A 21,138-nucleotide genomic window follows, 5' to 3' on the forward strand; every position below is an offset into this window, starting at 1 on the left:
CCATCTAACCACTGACTAGAACTAAATAACCCTTTTCTTTTTACTAGATGATTAGCCTCAGGTAGTTCTTACAGTGATTGGAAGACAATACACACAAAGAACACCACTAGTCAAAAAACATCCATTTTATAAATGGGAACAACGAAGGCTGGGCCCAGCTTTTCTGACTCTTAGACTCCATGCTCCTGACTATAATCAATGAGGTGAGAACAGAGCTACAGAAGGAAAACCGGTGCAGGTCTAAAACACTCAGCCCTGGGACTGTCGGGATGGCTCAGTAGGCAATGGTGCTTGCAGCCGTGCTGACGACCAGTTTGACTGGGAAGGGCACCAGGACTACAGCAATCCTTACAAAAGAAAGCGTTTCCCACCATTATCATCATGGAGGGAAAGCTGGAGAAGTAGCTGAGAGTTCTACACCTGGATTCCCAGGCAGAAGCAGGAAGAGAGACAATGAGAACAAACTGCCCTGGGCATCCCCGGTGGCACTGGGCACTGAGGTCTGAAGCAGAGACTCACTCCCCTCCAGGCTCACAATCAGACTAGTGGTCTCTGTCAACAGCGGTCTCTTTGCACCTTTGGGTTTTCCTGTTTTTATTCATTATCCTCAATAGTCTAAATGATTGCATGGAAAATTCCAGAAATAAACAGCCCATGAGTTTTAAATAACTCATGTATAAATTAGTTCATCATTTACCTTTCTTGCTTGTTATCACTGTTAAACTTGCTGTGCTTAACTCATCAATGAAATTTAACAACTGTTCTTCAAAGGGACCTGTGTCAGGGCTCCTTTGGGGGTCTAAGAGCATGTCTGCAGTGAAGACAGGGTACTGTCTCACAGGGGTTCCTGTGAGGTTCAAGAGGGTGGAAGCCCAGCAACCTAAAGCAGAAACACACTATTTGTTAAGGGACAGGCGGTCACACAGAGCATTGCATTCAGAGTTATTGATAAAGCACCGATGAAAGGCAGCACGGATTGTTACACTCAAACTGCATGCAAATAAAAGAGAGAGTTTATTTTCATTCTGCATTTATTTGACATTTCATCCAGTTAAACTGAAATGACACATTGGCTGTGACATTGGCAGGACACCTCACTAATACTGATAGCTGCTAGTCAGCCACACACACAACGCTGTCTCACATTGAAGAAATGTTAACTAGTCACCTTACAACCTTATTGCACTTCGTGTGGCTGTGTCTTCAGAAAAAACAGGCTTTTAAAAGACCAGCAAAGGTTGCCAATTTTCGCTCATTTGTTCTTTTTTTAATAAATCACGATTAAACCACGCAGTGAGTATTCCTATACAAAAGCATTAAGAGGCCGAAACTTCAAACAAACTGAAAAGAGCCCAGCTCCACATCGACTATGCATTCCTCGGTACACCTGGGCTGACACTTGGGTGAGTGTCTCCCCACTAGCTACTGAGTTCTCATGTTCTCAGAGCTGAGTGTGCACTGGCGTGAGGGCTCAGGGATGAGCCGGGTGGGGCGGACCTCAAGGCCTTTAGCTTCCTGCGGAAATGTCCTGTAAGCACCCTCTGAGCCCTGCTTTGAGCTCCAAGCTCTCCCCACCATTTACACAGATGCACTGAGGGCAACAAGGCTCATCCAAGGCCAGAATGTCACAGGAAGCCATTGTATTTCAAGTAGCTTGGCATTTAACTCTACAGAAGATTCCAGCAGCACAGGGAGGGCTGAGAGCTTCAGATCCATACATCCTTTCAGAGAAAACAGAAACACAGACACAAGGCACACCAGGTTTTCTTTATGAGGAAATTCAGTCTGGACACATTACTGGGAAAAAGGATCTACAGAAACTGGGTGGCTCCTTTTTTTCCACTTACAAACCTCTGAATTGGAATTACTGACACGGAACATCTATGGACTTCCAACACGACCTCAGCTACACTGAACAGATAGCATGTAAAATCCCTAGAGAGATGTGGACATGCCCCGTCATTTCTGGGTCTTCAAACAGAGTGGAATGCAACACGACATTCACTGTTGCTGACTTGTTCATGTATTGTCTCTGTATCTTCCCGAAACACACACACAAGGGGAGAGGCAGATAGGGACTGGGAACTATGGTTTCACAGTCCTAAAAAAAAACCCAATATACTCCTAATAGCATTTGGGCATTTCGGTTAATTATTTGATGGAAATTCATGATTCTTAAATACCTTAGAGGTCATATTAGTAATTTCACAAGAACATTAGACAAATTGGAAAGTTAACCAAGAGAATCCAGTACCATGAACACATGCTCAGCTGCAGGGGCGGCTTCATACCCTGCTCTGTGGCTGACTTCAGGAAGGTGTATGGAGTGTTTACCCTCTGAACCTCAAGTCTCCTCACCATCTGCTTTGAACTGGTCCATTGACAAACCGGAGACAAAGTTTCCTTAGTATTTACGCTTGCGTAGTTAGTCTTAGACCTTTGGTGGATTTCCCAGTTCACGGCAGAAGTGGAAATGAAATCGGTATTTGCACAGGTAACCTTTCCAATGACTGACAACCATGTTTACTGAGCACCTAGCTGTGCCTACCAGTGCTTTAGAAAGCTCCAGGTGAGGGCTTTGAACAAATGATGTCATTAAAGTCTACCAGAAGGGTATGTTTGTAAATTACAACATGATTCAAATGTCAGGCTCCTGACCCGCACTGGGGGCTGTGTCAAGGGGCAGCTTGATTCTAATGCAGATCTTTTAGAGGCTTTTGTAACTGGGAGTGCCCGTCACACGGGATTTCCTCACTGCTGTGGCTTCGGGAGGTCCACAGATGATGGCAGGAGCCTCCAGGGCTTGATCGTGGCTTCACAGGCCCTTGTTAAAGTACACACGCTGTAATTCAGGATGACTCCTCTGGATGCTGGCTTGCAACTCATCCTCCAAGCTTGTCACAGACATGGAACTGGGACAAGGCAGAGGGAACAAGGTTATCATATGGGCAAAGAAGGGACCCTGAACTAGAAAGGGCAGGGAAAGGACACAGGCTCAGAGACCCAGGTCTGGTGTGCATGAACACACCAGGAAGGCTGCACATGGCCACAAAAGGAGCATTCTGTTCCTGCCATGAAAACAATCGTCACAACAAAGAATTGCAAGAAGCCAACTGCTAAGCCTGTTCACCTCTGTTATTTCAAGCTGAAACCGTCTCCTTGCTGGTAAGCACAGTGCAATGACATGCACAGACCTGCGTGTCACAAGCAGCTACCCAAGCTAAGGGCAGAGCTGAGGTCACAGAACCCCATTCATGGACGAATGCAGATGTGCTTGTCTGTGGATCCAGTGACATTAATGAGTCATGCTAATAGTCATAGAAGCAAAATGAGCATGAGGCAACCCGACTCTTACAAAGGCTAAAATGTTCTCAAATGAAACAGTAGGGGGCAGGAGAGAACTGGGTAGAGCGAGTATTGAGGCCCCACAGACCGGAGCTTGTCTGCCCGAGTCTCTTCCTTTTAGAGGTTTTCCTGGCCCGTTAGAGACCTGATTGAAATCAACTATCTTCACTTGTCTCTCCAGCTCATTTTTAAGATCAAAATTCACAATAATTCTGAAGCAAACAAGCAAGCTACCACCTACCTCTTCTGAGGAAACAGAGCACAGCAAAGGGGGGTGGCGAACACCAAACTTCAAAATAAACAGAAAGACAGGTCAGTTGGCTGAAGTGGTCACTTCTCGGCTTCTCTCTCTCTCTCTCTCTCTCTCTCTCTCTCTCTCTATATATATATATATATATATATATATATATATATATATATATATATATGACAACCTCTTTCCTTTAGAGCACAGAACTGCCTTACAAATATTTAATGTTTAATCGCCAAAATGATAAACAAAAGCACCAGGAACAAAGGGGTAACTGGAGTTTACGTGGGAACACCCAAATAGCCCTAACTGTGGAGGTTCCTGTATGGACAGTTTTCATCTTTTTAATAATTGGGGCCACAAATTGCAGGCATTCTGGGTTGGTGCCATTTTCAAAACTTTTCTGTCACCCAAACTCCCACAGGCACCAAAAAGACTTATGTAAGTGTGATTTCTGAGTTGACTTCCAAGAGAACATATAACACCTACTGAATAAATACATACACAACAATAACAACAGCAGCTATGCTTTTAAAGGCTCATTTCCACTTACCAAAAGCCAACCAACGTGACTTGAATTGGTGCACTCATCCACGGGAACCTCTGTATTGAAAAACACACAGGTGTCAGAACTTGTGTGGTTCTTCAAGAGTCTCTCCTGCTGACTGAAGAGCATCCCCTTGGCATAAAACCCAGCGCAATGGGATTAGTGAGACCTTGGGCAACACTACCACACCAATTAGTTCTGACTTCATGGCCCTGAGCTATGAATGACCAAGCAGCAGCCATCCCGAGTGTTATTCACCTGTGTATATGAGGTAGGGGACTAGCTAGCATTTAATTATGGCTTATCTGCTGCTAGGGAGGAGCAAGCTGGAAGACACATGAACTTGCACTAGATTCCTGCCCCATCAGCACTGACCAACTGTGTGGAAAAAGCAGGCAGAGTCCAGGGTTTGTTAGGATGCAAAATAAGCAGTCCCTCTAAAGGTGAGGAGGAAGACATGCCAGGAACCCAGGACGGTGACTGAGTGGGAGAAGCCTAGCAGAGTGGGAGGAGTCTTAGTAGACACCACCCTCCACTTGCTTGTACACACTCTTTGATGAATTCAGTTGCTGTCAGTTAAAACTGTTTCCAGAATAAGATATCTTTGCTAGTCGTGAGCAAGTAGGTCGGCCTTGTAGGGAGCAAACTTAGTTTTTAAAAAAGGAAAACACACAACATAAAACACAGGGTTATCTCAGTAAGACCACAGAAACTTCTGCAACGAGCTGTGAGTTGGTTGGGATGCAATCAGCCACCTCAGCCCCGAGTCACACAAGGTGTTGCAAGATAACGTGCGGAGAAGGCATACCCTGGTGCTCAAGGAGACTCCTTTGCTGAAAGGGATGGAAGGAAAGAGGGAATGAAGCAGGAGAAAACGTCATCAAAATGAAACCAACCCACGTAGGCTATGCAGGGGGAGGGGAGGTTAACCTCCAAGAGGAAACTACTATCATGTGGCACATAACGACAGGATAAGTTCTGAAAAATGCATCCTCGGGCCAGGCTGTCTGGGCACTCACTAGCATACATTCTAAATTCAGCTCCCTGGGCTATATGATTTCAATACATACACTTCTCCACCTCTACACAAATGACTGGCTGTTTAAGGAGGGATTTACACAGGGAGATTGCTGGTGGCCATGTCAGAGGAGCTGCAGCCAGCAATGGAGCTTATGGGAACAGCCCAGCGGACAGCAAAGCTACTCTGGGTACATCCTGGACAGGCAAAGCCCCGGGAGGATTGTTTGCAGAATGGCCCTGGCTTCTGCTGCGCTTCCTCCTGCGGGTTGCTGCCCTGTTCCTGCTCTATTTGGCACGGTGTGGTTACTATATGAAAAGATGCCACTGTATCCAGTATAGTGTGATTGTTTCTGGGGAAGATTCTACTCCTCACTGGACAGTTCACTTACAGATCATAATGAAGATGATTTTTATCAGAGTAATGATCAGTTAGATCTATGATTTAACTGGACTTTCTGAGTTAGCCTAATGGATACAGATGGTTAGGACAGTTAGTAAAGATGATTAGGGGCACGGTTTAGGTCATTCTGACAATTGCTCCAATAAAAAAAAGGGCAAAAATGGCTAAAAGTCACCTTCCCCTTTGTTAGATGTGAGATTTGCAGAATATGGAGAATAAAAACAAAGAGGTTTCATGCATTATAGATCCATGAATTCTGTCTGTGGAAACCAGGCTGATGAGTAAAGGAAACAGTTATGTTCCTACACCCAAGGTAAAGCCGGGTTCCTTGGTCATGTTATTTGCAGAATTAACCACAGGCCCCGGTATGCACCTCGAAAAAACAAAATTGCGCAAGGAAATTAAATGACCCTATTGTGTGTAAAGAAAATAGATGGTTAGCTGAGCATTTGTTTAAAGTTTTGTTTTATAGGATAGGAATCTGCTACATTGAAACTGCAAATTGCCTGCCAGTACAAAGGGAACTGGCTGAAATACACTTAGCTTGCTTAAGACTTTGTTAATCAATTATAAAAGAATCATTGCTATGGTGGGAAAATTAATACAAAGAAAAATGTTTACCTATTTGTGGGCTTCTAAGAATAACATTTCACTTGTGATCATATGTGATTTATTCTTGTATAAAGATTTTAATTTGTTTTTTGGAAAATATGTAACTTGTGGCTGTGAGGCCATATTTTCTTAGAAATTTTTTGACTTAGGAGGTATAAAAGGGATAAGAGAAAAAGAAGCAAAGATATAAAAGAAAACACCACAGAAGATGTAGAAGGAAAACATCAGGGAGGATGGAGAAAGAGAGCGTCAGGGAGGATGGAGAAGGAGAACGTCAGGGAGGATGGAGAAGGAGAACGTCAGGGAGGATGGAGAAGGAGAACGTCAGGGAGGATGGAGAAGGAGAACGTCAGAGAGGATGGAGAAGGAGAACGTCAGGGAGGATGGAGAAGGAGAACGTCAGGGAGGATGGAGAAGGAGAACGTCAGGGAGGATGGAGAAGGAGAACGTCAGGGAGGATGGAGAAGGAGAACGTCAGGGAGGATGGAGAAGGAGAACGTCAGGGAGGATGGAGAAGGAGAACATCAGGGAGGATGGAGAAGGAGAACGTCAGGGAGGATGGAGAAGGAGAACGTCAGGGAGGATGGAGAAAGAGAATGTTAGGAAGGATGGAGGAGAACATCAGGGAAGAAGAATGAAAACAACAGGGTAGAAGAACAAAGCAGGAACAGCAGAAAGTGAAAAATAAAATGAAGATTTAAGTGTTGGCCCTCAAAAAAGTTTCATGTATATCATTGTGCCAACTCCATGCCTCCTCTTTATTACCTGACCTTCTTGAGGGCTGGTCTCTTGGCAGGTGATGATAAATCCTCACCCAGATCTCCCTGGACATGAGACACCAAGGGTGACACACAGCCTTAGGGATGGGACAGCAAGCTCGAGCGGTGGTGGTGCACCCTTTAATCCCAGCACTCAGGGAAGGGAGGCAGAGGCAGGTCGATCTCTGTGAGTTCAAGGCCAGCCTGGTCTTCAGAGTGAGTTCCAGGACAGCCAGAGAAACACAGAGAAACCCTGTCTTGAACACCCTCTCCCCCGCCACACCAGGCTAACTGTTGAGTGAGCTCATTTGGGTAGATGAACTTGAGCCTGTAAGACTAGTCCCCGCATCTCTACTGGCCTCTTGTCTGCCTAAGTAAACACAGCCAGATGTATTCCAGAGTATACTTGTGTGTCACCTCAGGATGGACACACATAAGCTAAAGGCTAGCTTTGCTTGAGGGCTCTTCATAATGACAGGGACTCTGGAGAATTCTGACTTGCTTGTAAAACCCAATCCACCGCTGGCCCCATTCTTGACTCTGTCTTCACTACCCCATCCTGCCTATTCCCCAGAATTTCATCTGAGGCCAGGAAATGGCTGAACTGAGGATGTCTGGGGCATGTCTTGCTTAACAGACTGTATGAAAAGGAGGTATAATACACAAAAAACTTCAAATGAATTGAAAATGACATACTAAGTTTAGAAGGTATATATCTTCAGACCAATGTGGTTTGGGATACACAGTGACATGGATATGTATCTCAATGTTAATATGAGTCTCAATTCTTTTCTCCCAATGGCCCCTTTCCCATTAAATTAATGTGTACAATGTAATTTGTGACCCATATCACAGTTATGATGCTGTCATCAATAAAAATAACGAGCCCATCTTTCATGGTAAGTGCTTTCCGTGCTCCTTTGGCTCCTTTGGGATTCTGCTCCTTTTGTGGTCTCTGTCCCCTGCCAAAGTTGTAGCTCTGATCTCACTATGTATTGGTTGATGTTTCCTAAAGTTTGAGTTTATTTTTTATTTTTTTTTTGTACGGAATCTCATGTAGCCCAGGCTGGCCTAAGCAAACTTACTACAGAGCCAAGAATGACCTTGAACTCCTGACCTGCCTATCTCCACCTCCCAATTGCTGGCTTACAGGCCAGCATCACCAGGTCTGGATCTAGGGATTTACACACAGTACCTACTTCTTCTGTTTGTCAGTTTTTGACTGTAGCCTGTCTGACAGGTATTTAACAGCAGCTCATTTTAATTTCTCCAATGACTAAAAGATCGGAAACATTTTCTATGTTTTATTGTGTATTTTAGTGCCTCTGCTGAACTTTTGCCCATTTTTGCACTGCCATTTTCCTGCAGGGGGTTTTAGGTTCTTTACAAATTCTTGATTTATTTTCTGACCAAAACGGCTTGCTTCGCTACTTGCTCCACCTAGTTGGTTTCTCATCTTGCACTCTCTGTCTAGTTTTTGAAAGACAGAATTTAAAAAAGTTTTTAAGTAGTCTGAGTTTTCATTTTTTCCTTTGGTCTTGTATCCAAGAAATCTTTGCTCAAGCCCTGTGTTCAATGATATTTTCTTTTTATACTTGAGTTTTTAGATTTAGATCTCATGAACCATGGAGAGTTAATTTGCATTGAGGGTAGAATCACTTCCCTATGTACAACCCGCCACTCACAAATCCCCAAGAGCCCTGTTCTGTTCTCACTAAGCTTCTGCTGACACATGCCACCTGCTGGTTGGTCCTCTGTGAGTCTACACCAACTACAGCTCCCCTGTGTTCTCTGTGGGCCCACGCTGAAATCTTGTGCCGTGGCCACTGACTCGGACCCTCATTCCTCCAGCCTGAGAGCCAGGCTCATGCCCTGCTTCTGTAACTCTGATACTGAACACTGACCACAGGGGCCCAGCAGAGGGCTCAAGAGTAATAGTGTCTGTGAATAAGTCACATTCTCATTAGCCCACCACCCAGAAGCAGCCTCTGAGTACACACTGCAGTGTGACTAGAGCAACATGAAAGATCCAGAACTGGAAGCTCCAAGCCGGACCTCAGGACCTACATCTATCAGTTCTGTTCCCAATGCAAGCGCCAGGCAGCCTGCAGAGTATGAGGCCTATTCTTCAAGATGACGCACCGTGTTTTAGTCAGGGAACTTTTCGTTAGCTGGAGGGATTTTCATGAGTCACCTGCCCATAGCTGGTGTGTTTCCCGGCCCTCCACTTGGAAAAAGATAAGATGCGGGGGAAGATGAGTCATGCTGAATGTTCCCCAAGTGGTGTTTAAAAAGCTGAGAATGTTCAATGGGTTTCATGTTTGTAGAGGGGTTTGGTTATCACAGAAAAAAATCTGCATTTCCAAAAGCAATGAGAAAACACTCCAAGCTCCAAATAAGAACACTGATAAATTCTGCCCCCATGTATGTTTGAATAATGATCACGCTATCAAACGAGCCCCAAGTGCAAAGATAATATGTAATTGGAACTTGACCCTTGAACTTGGGAGTGTGAGTACATACGGGTCCTTTAAGCACACTTAGTCTTGACCATTTCAAGGCAACCTGTTCCTTGAAACAGGAAGGACAGCAGCAACAATTAGACTCCCTGTACCTAGGGAGGCTCTGGGAATGATCTTTAACTATTCTGGCTCCTTTGGGGGTTGTGATGGAGGGCTTCTGAGTGAAGAGAAAGTGAGGTGATACTTCCAAACCAGAAACAAACCATGCTGCGAACTATAAATTAAGATGGGTAGAAGGCAGTGATGGGCCAGTAAGAGATGCTTGCTGTGTAAGCCTGGCAACCTGAGTTCAACCCCAGGTACCGACACGAATATGGAAAGAGAAGCAACTCCAAAAAGTTGTCCTGACTTCCACATGTGCGCTGTGGCACATGTGTGCCCTCCCAATATATATACATACACAACAACAATACATTTTTAAAAATTAAAAAATGATGAGATGGGATAAGCACATGACATCTCTGTCATTTTAAGTATGTAGAAGTCTAGGATAATGTGGCCATGGTGACCAGAATGCTTGGTTTCATTTAGTCTCTTTTGTGTAAGAAAAGGCCAGGATATACACACAGGGATTTCCATCTATCACAGCTAGAAAAATGTGTAATATGACTAACTAGACCTTCTGCTCATTATCTGCCATGGTAAGATGTGAGTTACCATGGTAACCATTCCAACACTGAGACCCCAGAAGTTCAAAGCCATGAGAATTACTAAAGAACTGATTTCATGACTCAGGTTCCTCTCATGGCCATTTGTCTTCCATCAATGAGATGCAAACTCCAAAAGAACTGATGTAATTGCAAGCCGTGATCAAGACACACACCAGCAGCCAGAGTGTGCCCTGTGTCTACAGGCTGGAGCCAATCTCTTCTAAATAACGTCCTTCCTGAAAGTGACGACATTCTCAGCCAATGTGCCACCATCAGGTTGTGCTGTGCAGTAGGCACTGTTTGTGGAATCTTCCAGTTAATATGCGTGGGCTGTGGGAGAGCCTACATAACCAAAGCATCAGGGGTTTACTGTGCCAGCAGGTTTGCAGCTAACAATGTGTGGGGTGATACCAGGAAAGCCTGCATGGAGCGATGTTGCTACTGAAGGGGGGCTGCAAGCTGTTTCCATGGTGACTTACAAAATCTTGTTGACCACGATCTGTCAAAGAACTAACATTTACTATTCTTTTTTTTTTTTTTTGCAAAAGCTGTACTTTTATGCCAGAAAAATGAACACAGAAGATGACACTATTCAAGACTAGAAATCTAGCCTCACTTAAAAAAAAGATGTATTTTATGATCTTTAATTATGTGTGTGAATGTTGGTCTATGTATGGGTATATGTACTTGATTATAGATGCCCCAGGATGCCAGAAGAAGGCATTGCATCTCCTGGAGCTGGAGTTACAGAATGTGGGTACTTGGGAAAGGGATGCGAGTCCTCAGCAAGAACAGAGTGTGCTCTTCACTAGCAAGCTACCTCTCCAGCCCTGGTCTTGCTTTTACAGGCTGATAACCACTTGCCTTTGGCAGGAGGGGATATTTGCCTTATTTAATATGTTCTTTCATTATCTGTTATTTTCAAAGTTATCTATACCAGGGCCTTAAGATAAGTCCAAGCAAGTGAAAAGGCTGATGGGTCAATCTATATCCTTAGTGCAGATAATAAATATCTGGTGCCTTCCGAGACTAAGATCCGGAGACAACAGCTCAGGACACTAACTCGGTGTCTGCTGTGTGGATCTGCTGGAAGGCTCCCTTGCTACCGCACCATCCCTAAGACTTAGTTTAACATAAATCAGAGCCACTTAGGAGTTGACAATAACTGATAACACAATTATTAGCTAAAAGAATAAGAATTATTACAATAAAGTATAATAAAACTGCCAGCATCACTCCCTGCCCTTTGGGGCCATTATTACATAAAAGAAGGGATACTTAGAAACAAATGCTAAGAACTCGTGACAGCTGACTTAAGTGGGTGGCTGCCGAGTGACTAGCAGGCCGATAGTGTGAACAGTGTGGATACCCTGGGCCAAAGGCTGACCCACATCTAGACAGGAGGGAGAGGGCAGCTCAGGAAGGCTCACAATTTAAAACATAAGCGTTGCTGGCTTATGGAATTTTCATTGAACATTTTTGGACTGTAGGTGACCCTAGGGCGCTGAGATCTACTGCTGTGTCGACAGGCTGGCGGCTTCAAGACCAGCTACTGTTTTTGCTCTTTGGTTAACCTGTGGCTGAGGCTGTCAGAAGCCTCCAGTGTGCAGCTTTCTGGACAAGTGTGAGAATTTCTATTCTGGCATTACACAGTGACTCTGACACTAATCCACATTGCCATGTGACAGAATCTGGATGTTTCAGAAAGCATAACTTGGGGTTGTTAGTTCTTTATGTCCCCAGAAGTTCCAGGAGCATGGCCAGGAGTTCCTGTTCCTCACAGGATCCCCATGAGGTGCTCGCAGTGTTTATCAAGGGTCCATTCAGCACTTGGCTTTCCTTCTCCTACTGGGTCCATATGCAGTACATGGACCTATGTGTATACATCACGGTCTCATCCAGGAGCATCTGGCCTGGGGCAGCATTTTTTCTCTGAAGCTTTATGTATGACACTCTTTTGCTTTTACAGTTCTGTTTTTAAGACTCAAGCAATCTACCCCAATGGAGCTGCCATGTTCAGTGCACCTACTCCTCCAGGAGGGCTTTTGCCTCTGCTCTTAAGCATGTCTCCACACTCAGCATGAGTCATCTTAGGCCACTGTATCCCAACTGAGCTAATACTGGAACCTATAAATCACAATCTGGAGGGCACAGAGATGGCACCTGGCAATGCAGACTTAACTTCTAGATATGATTACCAAAGAGAAACACTAAATTCAATGCTCCATGAAGCTACCATTCCAGATCTTTCCACTTCCAATATTACAGGTAGTAACTTCCCATGTCCCAGACTCATTGCCATCTTCTCCCTCTGACCTAGCTAGGCATGCTCAGGTGACTGGGTGGAGAGCCCACTCATGGCCTCACCGCAGCAGAAGTCTTCATGTACAAAAGCCTTTCCAGTATCTGAGAGTGGAAAGATGCTCTCAGAAGCATCTTTGTATTGACACAAGTGTCCAAGGGAAAGTGACTTTCAGGTTATCTGTCACTCACCAATGTCAAGTCTGAAGAGCTAGGAAAAGGACTCACAACCAGGTGTGATGGCACACACCTTTAATCCCAACACTTGGGAGGCAGAGACAAGTACATTTCTGAGAGTTCAAGGCCAGTCTGGTCTATATAATGGACAGCGAGGATGTGTAGAGAAACCCTGTCTAAAGAAGAAAGAAAAAGAAACAAAAGCACTCACAAATGACCATGTGATGGGTCTTACCTTTAGGAAGGCTTTCTTTTCCAATGTGTTCATGATAAATGGGGGGATGGCTGTAATAAAGACAAGACCATGTAAGGCTTCACTTAATGCCTGTTTTAAGAGGAGTTTCCCACACAAGCTGATAGAAAGCTGTGCCACTTTTAGGCTATTTGCATGTTGGCAAAGTGAACAACTCAAACCAAAGCAAACGCAGGACTGGAGCTGAGTGGAAACTGGGGTGCAATACTGTTTTCAGACAGTCTAGAAATCAGGGCTCAGGCATGTTGGGGGCTTCATAGCCTTCTCTTTGGGATGATAAACATACTGGTCCCTAGATACCTTCACAGAACACACTGGCATCCCACTAGAGTATAGAGGGGTCTCATCTCCCCAGTTAGCTGAAATGCAAGATGACCATTGCTGTCTCTAGGAATCTACAGGGGACTAGATTCAGGACTCTTGTGGTTACAAAGTGCATGGGTGCTCATAGTTGCTGTCATCTCTAAGTGAATTGTAGCCTATAACACAACATAAATGATGTGCAAATCATTACACTATTGTGGGAATAACAAGAAGAAAGTCTAAACGTGTTCAATACACACGTCTTCCTCTTTGATAGCTGGTTGACTCTGGATGCTGAGCTGTGTACACACAGGGTCAACAGTGGAATGTCCCTCAGTTTTCCTTTGGGCACTTTCCTTCAGCTTTTGCTGTTCATTCAAAGCAGCCAGCTCAGAGCATCCTGTGACAATAGTCAATAGCAGCTGACAGACACGCTTCATTAGAGAGCATCTTGTAATAGCCAAGGGCCATTTGCATGCAGCTTAGGTGAAGAGATTCAAGAGCATTAAATCCTGGGTTTCTTTGTTTTCCCTACATAGAATGCTGTCACTTTCAAGCCCTTTGATTTCTGAGTGTCTAAGAACCTTCTCTAGGCCCCCAGAGTAGCCTAGAGTAGCCTGGTGGGTAGACAAGAGCTTCTCAAAAGGTCTTAATATGACACAGATGTCCTCTGCTCATGCTGGCTCCACACTATATAAATATCACAGCAGTGGCCAGATACACAGTCCTCAGCATCACCGTTGTCCCATGTTCCAGGGAGAGCTTTGGTAGAAAGAGCTGATCTCCATACACTTCAGAGTCATCTTAAGATTCACTCAGTTCACACCACACCCCACTCCACTCAGTTCACACCCTACTCCATGCAGTCGCACCCCATCCACTCAGTTCACACCCCGCTCCACTCAGGTCACACCCCACTCCATTCAGTTCACACCCTGCTCCACTCAGGTCACACCCCGCTCCACTCAGTTCACACCCCGCTCCACGCAGTCACACCCCGCTCCACTCAGTTCATACCCCGCTCCACTCAGTTCACACCCCGCTCCACTCAGTTCACACCCTGTTCCACTCAGTTCACACCCCACTCCACTCAGCTCACAGCCTACTCTACTCAGTCTTATCACTCCACTACATCACTGTGGTCCAACTAGCCATGGCTCGCTGCTTGTGGTGCTGAGGCAGCCTCCTGAGCCTGAGCTGTCTCTACTCACCATGGCTGCACCCCTTTAATCTAGTCTCACATAGCACCCATATCAAATAATTACCAATTATTGGAATTATTGGAATAATTACCAATTATTCAAAACTGTGTGTGGTGCTCTATCCCTCAGACTAAAAGTCAGAGCTTGTAATGCCCAAGTAGCTGACTCCAGTCTCTGGGGCCCATTAAAATCCTTTCTCCTTTTCCTCCTTTGCAGATGCCTCCCACAAAAAGGCAAGCTCCTGCCCCTCTGCTAATGCCCACTCTACCTCAGATTCATGCCTGCTCAGTATGTTCCATCCCAGTCCCTTGCCTGGCCATTGCTGCTTCTCCCATCCCTACTCTTCCCTTCCCTTAGCTGTCATCACTATTTTAGATACAGGGTAAGCATTCCTAATCAAAAAAGCCCTCAGTTCTGGGGGCTTGAGAGATGGCTCAACAGTTAAGAGCACCAGCTGCTCTTCCAGGGGACCTGGGGTTCAATTCCTGGCACCCACACGGTAGTTTAGAACTATCTGTAATCTAGCTCAAAGTGATTTGACATACTCATTCAGACATAAATGCAGTCAAATCAGCAATGCATATAATATAAAATAAATACAAATAAATCATAAAAACCCCTCAGCTCTGAAATGTTCCAAAATCAGAAACTTGCTGAGAACTAAATGATGTCACTTCTTTCAACTCACACGCATGAGTCAGGATGCACACCACCTGCTGCATGTATGAAACCATTAGCAATACTGCATGAAACTATTTTTAGGTCACGTGTACAAGATGTATATGAATCATTAATAAACTTCAAATTTAACTTTGGGTTCCTAAGAGGTAGCTCATTTTATATATATTTGTAAATGTTCTAAAATTCAAACAAATCCTAAACCTGGGGCACTTCTGAAAGCCCCAAGCTTTGGGTAAGGGACGCCCCACTTGTACTGTGTATTATTTACTTGTTCAGTGGCAGACTCCACCAACAGAAGGTAGTTTTCACAAAGAGGAGTGCTGTTGACCATTTCTGTTTACCGATACGTAAAGGTTTGGCATGAACTACACAGCAGGACCTCCAGGCTCACTCACCCATGCCAGGGGCCGCCATGAGGATCCTGGAGATGACCACCTGCGTGATGGCTTGTTTTGCAGCATTGGTCGATTCTCCCAAGCGGGTGCCGTTTTCATCCGTGACAGGAATACCGACTTTGAGTTCCCTGAAGGGCAGAACACACGCAGAGGGGTTCACAGAAGCTGCAGGCAGCATCCTGAAGGAGGACTCTGTTGAGAAAGATCAAGTGCCTCCTTCATCCAGTTTCCCACTCAAGTGTCAATTTTGGCACTGATATATCTATTTTTAAATACCATGAACAGGTTCAAGCCTCCTGGGATAGACACAAAGGGAAAATAACAGTACTCTTTTTTTTTTTTTCAGAAGGATGTACTTTTCCAATAATATGATTTGAGGGGTGGATATGTTAGCTCAAAGGTGAGGTTAATTTCTATGCTCATGTACAAATCTGAACAACCTTCTAAATCAGAAATAGATACAGTACATAGTGTTATTAGGTATCTCACGTATTGACAGTCATTGTAACACAGCCCTGTTGGATATTCATTAGTTGCACAGGATTCCTAAGGCTGGGAGCCCAATTCCTGCTACTGCCTTGTTCTTTTGTTATCATCAAAATACTTATTCTTTCTTCTCCTTTAATTTCTGTCAGTTCTAAAACAATATTTTTATAGATAAAGATTAAAATTACCTTATGCTCCTTAAAAAAAAATCCAAGGGAAAACCAAGAAACTTTTGGCTTTTTCCACCTCTGGTTTCAGTCTTACAGATTTTTTTTCTGGGCAGAGGTTGCAGGCTAGAGACACACCTTTGAAGTAGGAAGAAAGGCTGTGCATCCTAAGCCTCTAGGTTTTCTTCAGCCCACTTCAACAAGTAGGAACCCAATGGGCTTGCCCTTACCACCAGAGTATTCTGAAACAAATCTCAGATTCCATCTACACAAGAAACTCCCCGATCAAGTAAGTGCAAGTCCCTGCCCAGTGCATGCGCTCTTCTTACCTTTGCCTCATTAGCGGGATATTAATGCAGTTAGCAGCAGCGACGGCAGCAAAGGGGACAAAACGTCCTATCAGTGGTGAGACACGCTGTAGAAAAGACAGTTCCAGAAACATCATCTCCCTTTTCCTGAACGGCTAAATGGAAACTCTCACATCTTCCTAAAAATACCACAGCCCCGGCTGCATAGGGCCAGGCCAAGGGGACTCAAATGTGTTGCTGAGAGGTGCTTCTGCATCTCTGGAAGGACATACTGAGACGACAAAACTATCTAAGACACTTTGATGGCTTAGTTCATGTGGCTGGAAGCACATCCCCAAGTCCCAGAACTTTGATTTCAGAGCCAGCGCTTCTACCTCTTCAAGGCACCCCTCTGACAGTCTCAGGAGGAATCTTTTAGAGAGAGGGGTTAGAACTTAATGCGTAGAGCCAGGAACATACCAGTCTTTGTTGCTGCTACTAGTTACCATCCTTCCCCAAATCCACTAGAAGATACAGTTAACATAGGCAGCTGAGGATGGCTACAAGAAAGCCAAGTGGTTGCAACTCTTCTGAGAAATAACAGAGGCGCCCAGAGGGACAGGTGAGAACAGTTAAGATGCTCCTCCACGGATAGAAAACTAAAATACCTTGGTTAAGGCATTGAGTCCCAGGGCCGTCGCTACAGCACCGGTTGTTGCAGAAACATAAGCCGTCCCCAGCTCACTGGAAAGAATAAAGACACTGTGTAAATGATGCATGTACACCAGGGAAGAAACCAAGGAGACAGGAGTGTACGATCAGCAGTGGGGAGTCTGCAGAGCAACGTCTGGGGTCACTCCATCAGCATGGGAGTCCAGAGAGAAGGCCAACACATCCCTGAAAACGGGCTCCAACTCCAAGCAGACAGACGTGCAGACGAAGCACCCATGCAGATGGGGAAGGAGGGGAGCTGTGAGTGTGTGAAAAGCCGTGGGCAGAGGAAACAGTCTGGGCTAAGTGTCTGGGGCACATTTGTACAATTCAAAACTATCACTCCTAATATTAAATGTAGAAAGCCAAGTGCGGCAGGACCATCTTAGATGGTGTTTTCACTGTGTAAAAACAGCCCAAGTTTACCCCTAAAGGGCAGTTGAGCCTGAGCGATTCTAACTGTGAGAAACACCCCTGGGTGGCAGGTATCAGCATCCTTTCCTCCATTTGATGATAGCAGAATACAGGCGTCAAAGGCAATTTTCAAATATAAACCGGAAAGTGACTTGTTTCAAGTGTTGTGAAATTATATCTATAGTTTTAACTGATTTCGGCTTGGCAACACACACACACACACACACACACACACACACACACTCTAAAACAGAAGACAAATTCATAAATTGCTGTCTTTGGACTCCAGCAATGACCCACTTTTGAAGTTAAGCATCTATAAAGGCTACACCACTGCAAAGCCCCTCCTGCGTTGACTCATGCAGCCCTGAGAGGAGTTAGTGGACAGAGGTCAGGCCCGAGGGCTGTTTGGTAGACATTCTGCAGGACCCCGGAGCTTGGGATATAAGAGACAGCACCATCCCACTAATAATAGCACAGATGACATCAGAAAAGGCAAGACAAAAGCAGAAAGTTATCTGGATACAGAGGGAGGAGAAGAGACTGCACAGAGCAAACTAGTGTCTAAATGCATGGCTACTTAAGGAGCACAGGCTAAGGGAGGGCGGGTTGGCCCCACAGCCTTACTTTACAGTGAGAGGAGCGTCTCCGCTTCTATTGGTGTAGTTGACAACGGCATTGAAGGACTGGTTTATCCACTGCCAGAAAAGCACAGCCGGTGTGGTCCTAAAACAGAGTACACTGTTACAAACCCTCTAGCAGCAGTGAGCTGTCTTCAGTACAGTCAGTTAAACACCAAACACCAGCAAGGAAGGGGACCAGGGAGGGAGGAAGACACAGATTGTCTACTTTGACACCCAGTTTCCTTATCACCAAGCTCACAGGCTTTGGGTTTCTATTGCTATCATAGACATCATGACTAAAATCAGCCTGGCTTCACTTCCACATCACCGTTGATCATCAGAGGAAGTCAGGGCAGGAACCCGACTGACGCAGAGGCCATGGGGGAGCGCTGCTTACTGCCTAGCTCTTCCTGCCTTGCTCAGCCTGCTTTCTTAGAACCCAGAACCATCAGTCCAGGACGCCAGGCACAGTGAGCTGGTCCCTCCCATATCAATCATTAATCAACAAAATGTCTGACAGTCAGTCTTGCCTACAGGCCAGTTTGATGATGGGATTTTTCTCAATTGAAAGTCTCCCTTCCCAATGACTGTAGCTTGTGTCAAGTTGGGGGAAAAAAAAAGAAAATAAAACAAAAAAACCAAAAACCAGCCAGGACAGCTTTCATCAAGAAGAAATAAACTTATAAAAACCCTAGTACAGAGTAGACTGAGAAATTCGCTTCTCTTGGGCAAATAAAACAAAACAATTTAGAGCAAAGCAGGTTTGGCCTTTCTTATGCTGGGTCTATTCCAACACCCAAATGCATCTGAGTCTACGGAGAGAGGGAGTAGAGGAATTTGTTTCTAGACTCCTTTTTTCCTATCTTTATTTTCTTTAGGGTCTAAGACTTAGGAAAAGTGTCAACTTCTTTTTAAATAAATATATTATTTACTATCCTTAAAAAAGTTTTATTTATTTATTTTTATCTTATGTGTATGAGTGTATTACCTGCATATATGTATGTGCACTGTGTGTGTTCAGTGCCTGCCACAAGGTGCCAGATGCCCTGGAACTGGAACTACAGACAGTTGTGAGCTGCCACATGGTGCTGGGAACTGAATTGGGGTCCTCTGCAAGCACAGCCAGTGAGTGCTCTTAACTGCTGAGCCACCTCTATGGCCCTGTTTTATCAACATTAGAGGCAAAAACACTTTTATGGTTTATTCATTATTATTATTATTATTATTATGGCTGCTCAAAATGACCTCAAACTCATGATCTCCAAGTGCCTTAGCATCCCACATGCTAGGAGTCCAGGCATGAGCCCTCCATGCCCAGCTATTTGTGTTGAGTTTCACGAATCACGCCAGATGCTGCTTAATAGAGTGGCAACATCTACTCGGAGTGAACTAAAGATGAATGATATCTTTCTCAATGTTAAAGCAACACACCTCATTTTACTGCCTGTTTTCGCTGTTCCTGTTCGATAAAGACAGGTGTCAGCTGTACAGCCAAGCTGGCCTCACACTCCTCTCGGCCTCCCAGGAGCTGTGGTTGCAGGCGAGCCACTACAAACCACCTCCACCTTATGTTCAGCTGTTATACGTTCCGGTTAATTTGTAATTAAATTTTTATTTATTTCATATGCGTGTGTGTGCACATGGTGGTCAGAGGATGCCCTGCAATAACTGGGCTCTCTACCCACGAAGCACTTCCCAAGAAGCGAACTGCGTGTTCAGGCGTGGCGCGAAGTGCCTTTACTCACTGAGCCATCTTGCCAGCCCTCCATTTACTTAACTCCTTTTATTGGAAATATTTATGGGGCGCAACATGTTTTGACACACTGTAGCATGAACCCATCATCCTTGTTAGCATAATCACGGTGACACTTACTTCAGCAAAATGTATATTAAAACATTCTTCCGATGATTCCTCCCGTGCTCCTGTGACTCACCTGTAGAACGTCATCATGCAGCCCGTGATGGTCATGTTCATTGGGACCTGGGCCGACATCCTTCCTATCAGGATCATCTTTTCGCCCGTGTCAGGATGGAAAGCTGAATCGTACACGTACTTCGCCCTCCACAATTCATTCTCCGTGAGGCCGGCGGGAACGATTCCTTGTCTAGAAAATGACAACGAGAATCCTAGCCACTGCTCCGTTCAGAGATCTCATCATGACCTTCATGGTTTGCAAAACCTTCCAGGTCTGTCAGAGCATTGGTGGGAAGTATGATTTTTAACTGTTTATGTGTTTGGGCACTGGGGTTGAACCCAGAGCCTCACGCATACAGCGTGTACTCCTACCACTGGTCTTCCTGGCAGCCTAAAGAGTAAGAACAAGAACACGGCTACAGTGAACTCAAACCCATGCACATCAATTACCTGTAATTTGGAAGATAACAGAAAGCAATATGCATATTAAGGAGTATTCAGCTTGGAAATAGTCATTGTCTTAAGTGACATATTAAAACTGGAGTCTGCACTTCCTACGTATAACCCCAGCAGCACAGACATTAAGGGCCTCGTTGAATAAATGGGACCTCCTGAGACTGAGAAGCTTCTGTTAAAGCAAAGGACACTGTCACTAAGACAGAAAGACAACCCACTTACTGGGAGAAGATCTTCACCAACCCCGCAACTGACAAAGGTCTGATCTCCAAAGTATATAAAGAACTCAAGAAATTAGACTGTAAAAGGCTAATCAATCCAATTATAAAATGGGGCACTGAGCTGAACAGAGAATTCTCAACAGAAGAAGTTCAAATGGCCAAAAGACACTTAAGGTCATGCTCAACTTCCTTAGCAATCAGGGAAATGCAAATCAAGACAACTTTAAAATACCATCTTACACCTGTCAGAATGGCTAAAATAAAAAAACACCAATCATAGCCTTTGCTGGAGAGGCTGTGGAGAAAGGGGTACACTCATCCATTGCTGGTGGGAATGCAAACTTGTGCAACCACTCTGGAAAGCAGTGTTTCGGTTTCTCAGGAAATTCGGAATCAACCTACCCCTGGATCCAGCAATACCACTCTTGGGAATATACCCAAG

The 21,138-nt window shown here is 44.8% G+C and overlaps 1 protein-coding gene across 1 annotated transcript in view; it reads right to left on the reverse strand.

Moving 5' to 3' along the window:
- Positions 1 to 991: 991 nt before the first annotated feature.
- Sfxn1 (sideroflexin 1) overlaps positions 992 to 21,138 on the reverse strand; it is a 41,931-nt gene continuing 21,784 nt past the window's right edge. Inside the window, exons 3-11 of the mRNA XM_075969612.1 lie at positions 20,039 to 20,209; positions 18,109 to 18,207; positions 17,025 to 17,100; positions 16,399 to 16,484; positions 15,417 to 15,544; positions 12,818 to 12,867; positions 4,149 to 4,198; positions 3,587 to 3,634; positions 992 to 2,912 (exon numbers count right to left, since the gene is read on the reverse strand). Of these exons, the coding sequence (XP_075825727.1) occupies positions 2,816 to 2,912; positions 3,587 to 3,634; positions 4,149 to 4,198; positions 12,818 to 12,867; positions 15,417 to 15,544; positions 16,399 to 16,484; positions 17,025 to 17,100; positions 18,109 to 18,207; positions 20,039 to 20,209 (805 nt within the window). The 3' untranslated portion in view covers positions 992 to 2,815. The remainder of the gene's footprint in view (positions 2,913 to 3,586; positions 3,635 to 4,148; positions 4,199 to 12,817; positions 12,868 to 15,416; positions 15,545 to 16,398; positions 16,485 to 17,024; positions 17,101 to 18,108; positions 18,208 to 20,038; positions 20,210 to 21,138) is intronic.

Source organism: Microtus pennsylvanicus, chromosome 4, assembly GCF_037038515.1.
Source record: "Microtus pennsylvanicus isolate mMicPen1 chromosome 4, mMicPen1.hap1, whole genome shotgun sequence".
NCBI classification, from domain to species: Eukaryota; Metazoa; Chordata; class Mammalia; order Rodentia; family Cricetidae; genus Microtus; species Microtus pennsylvanicus.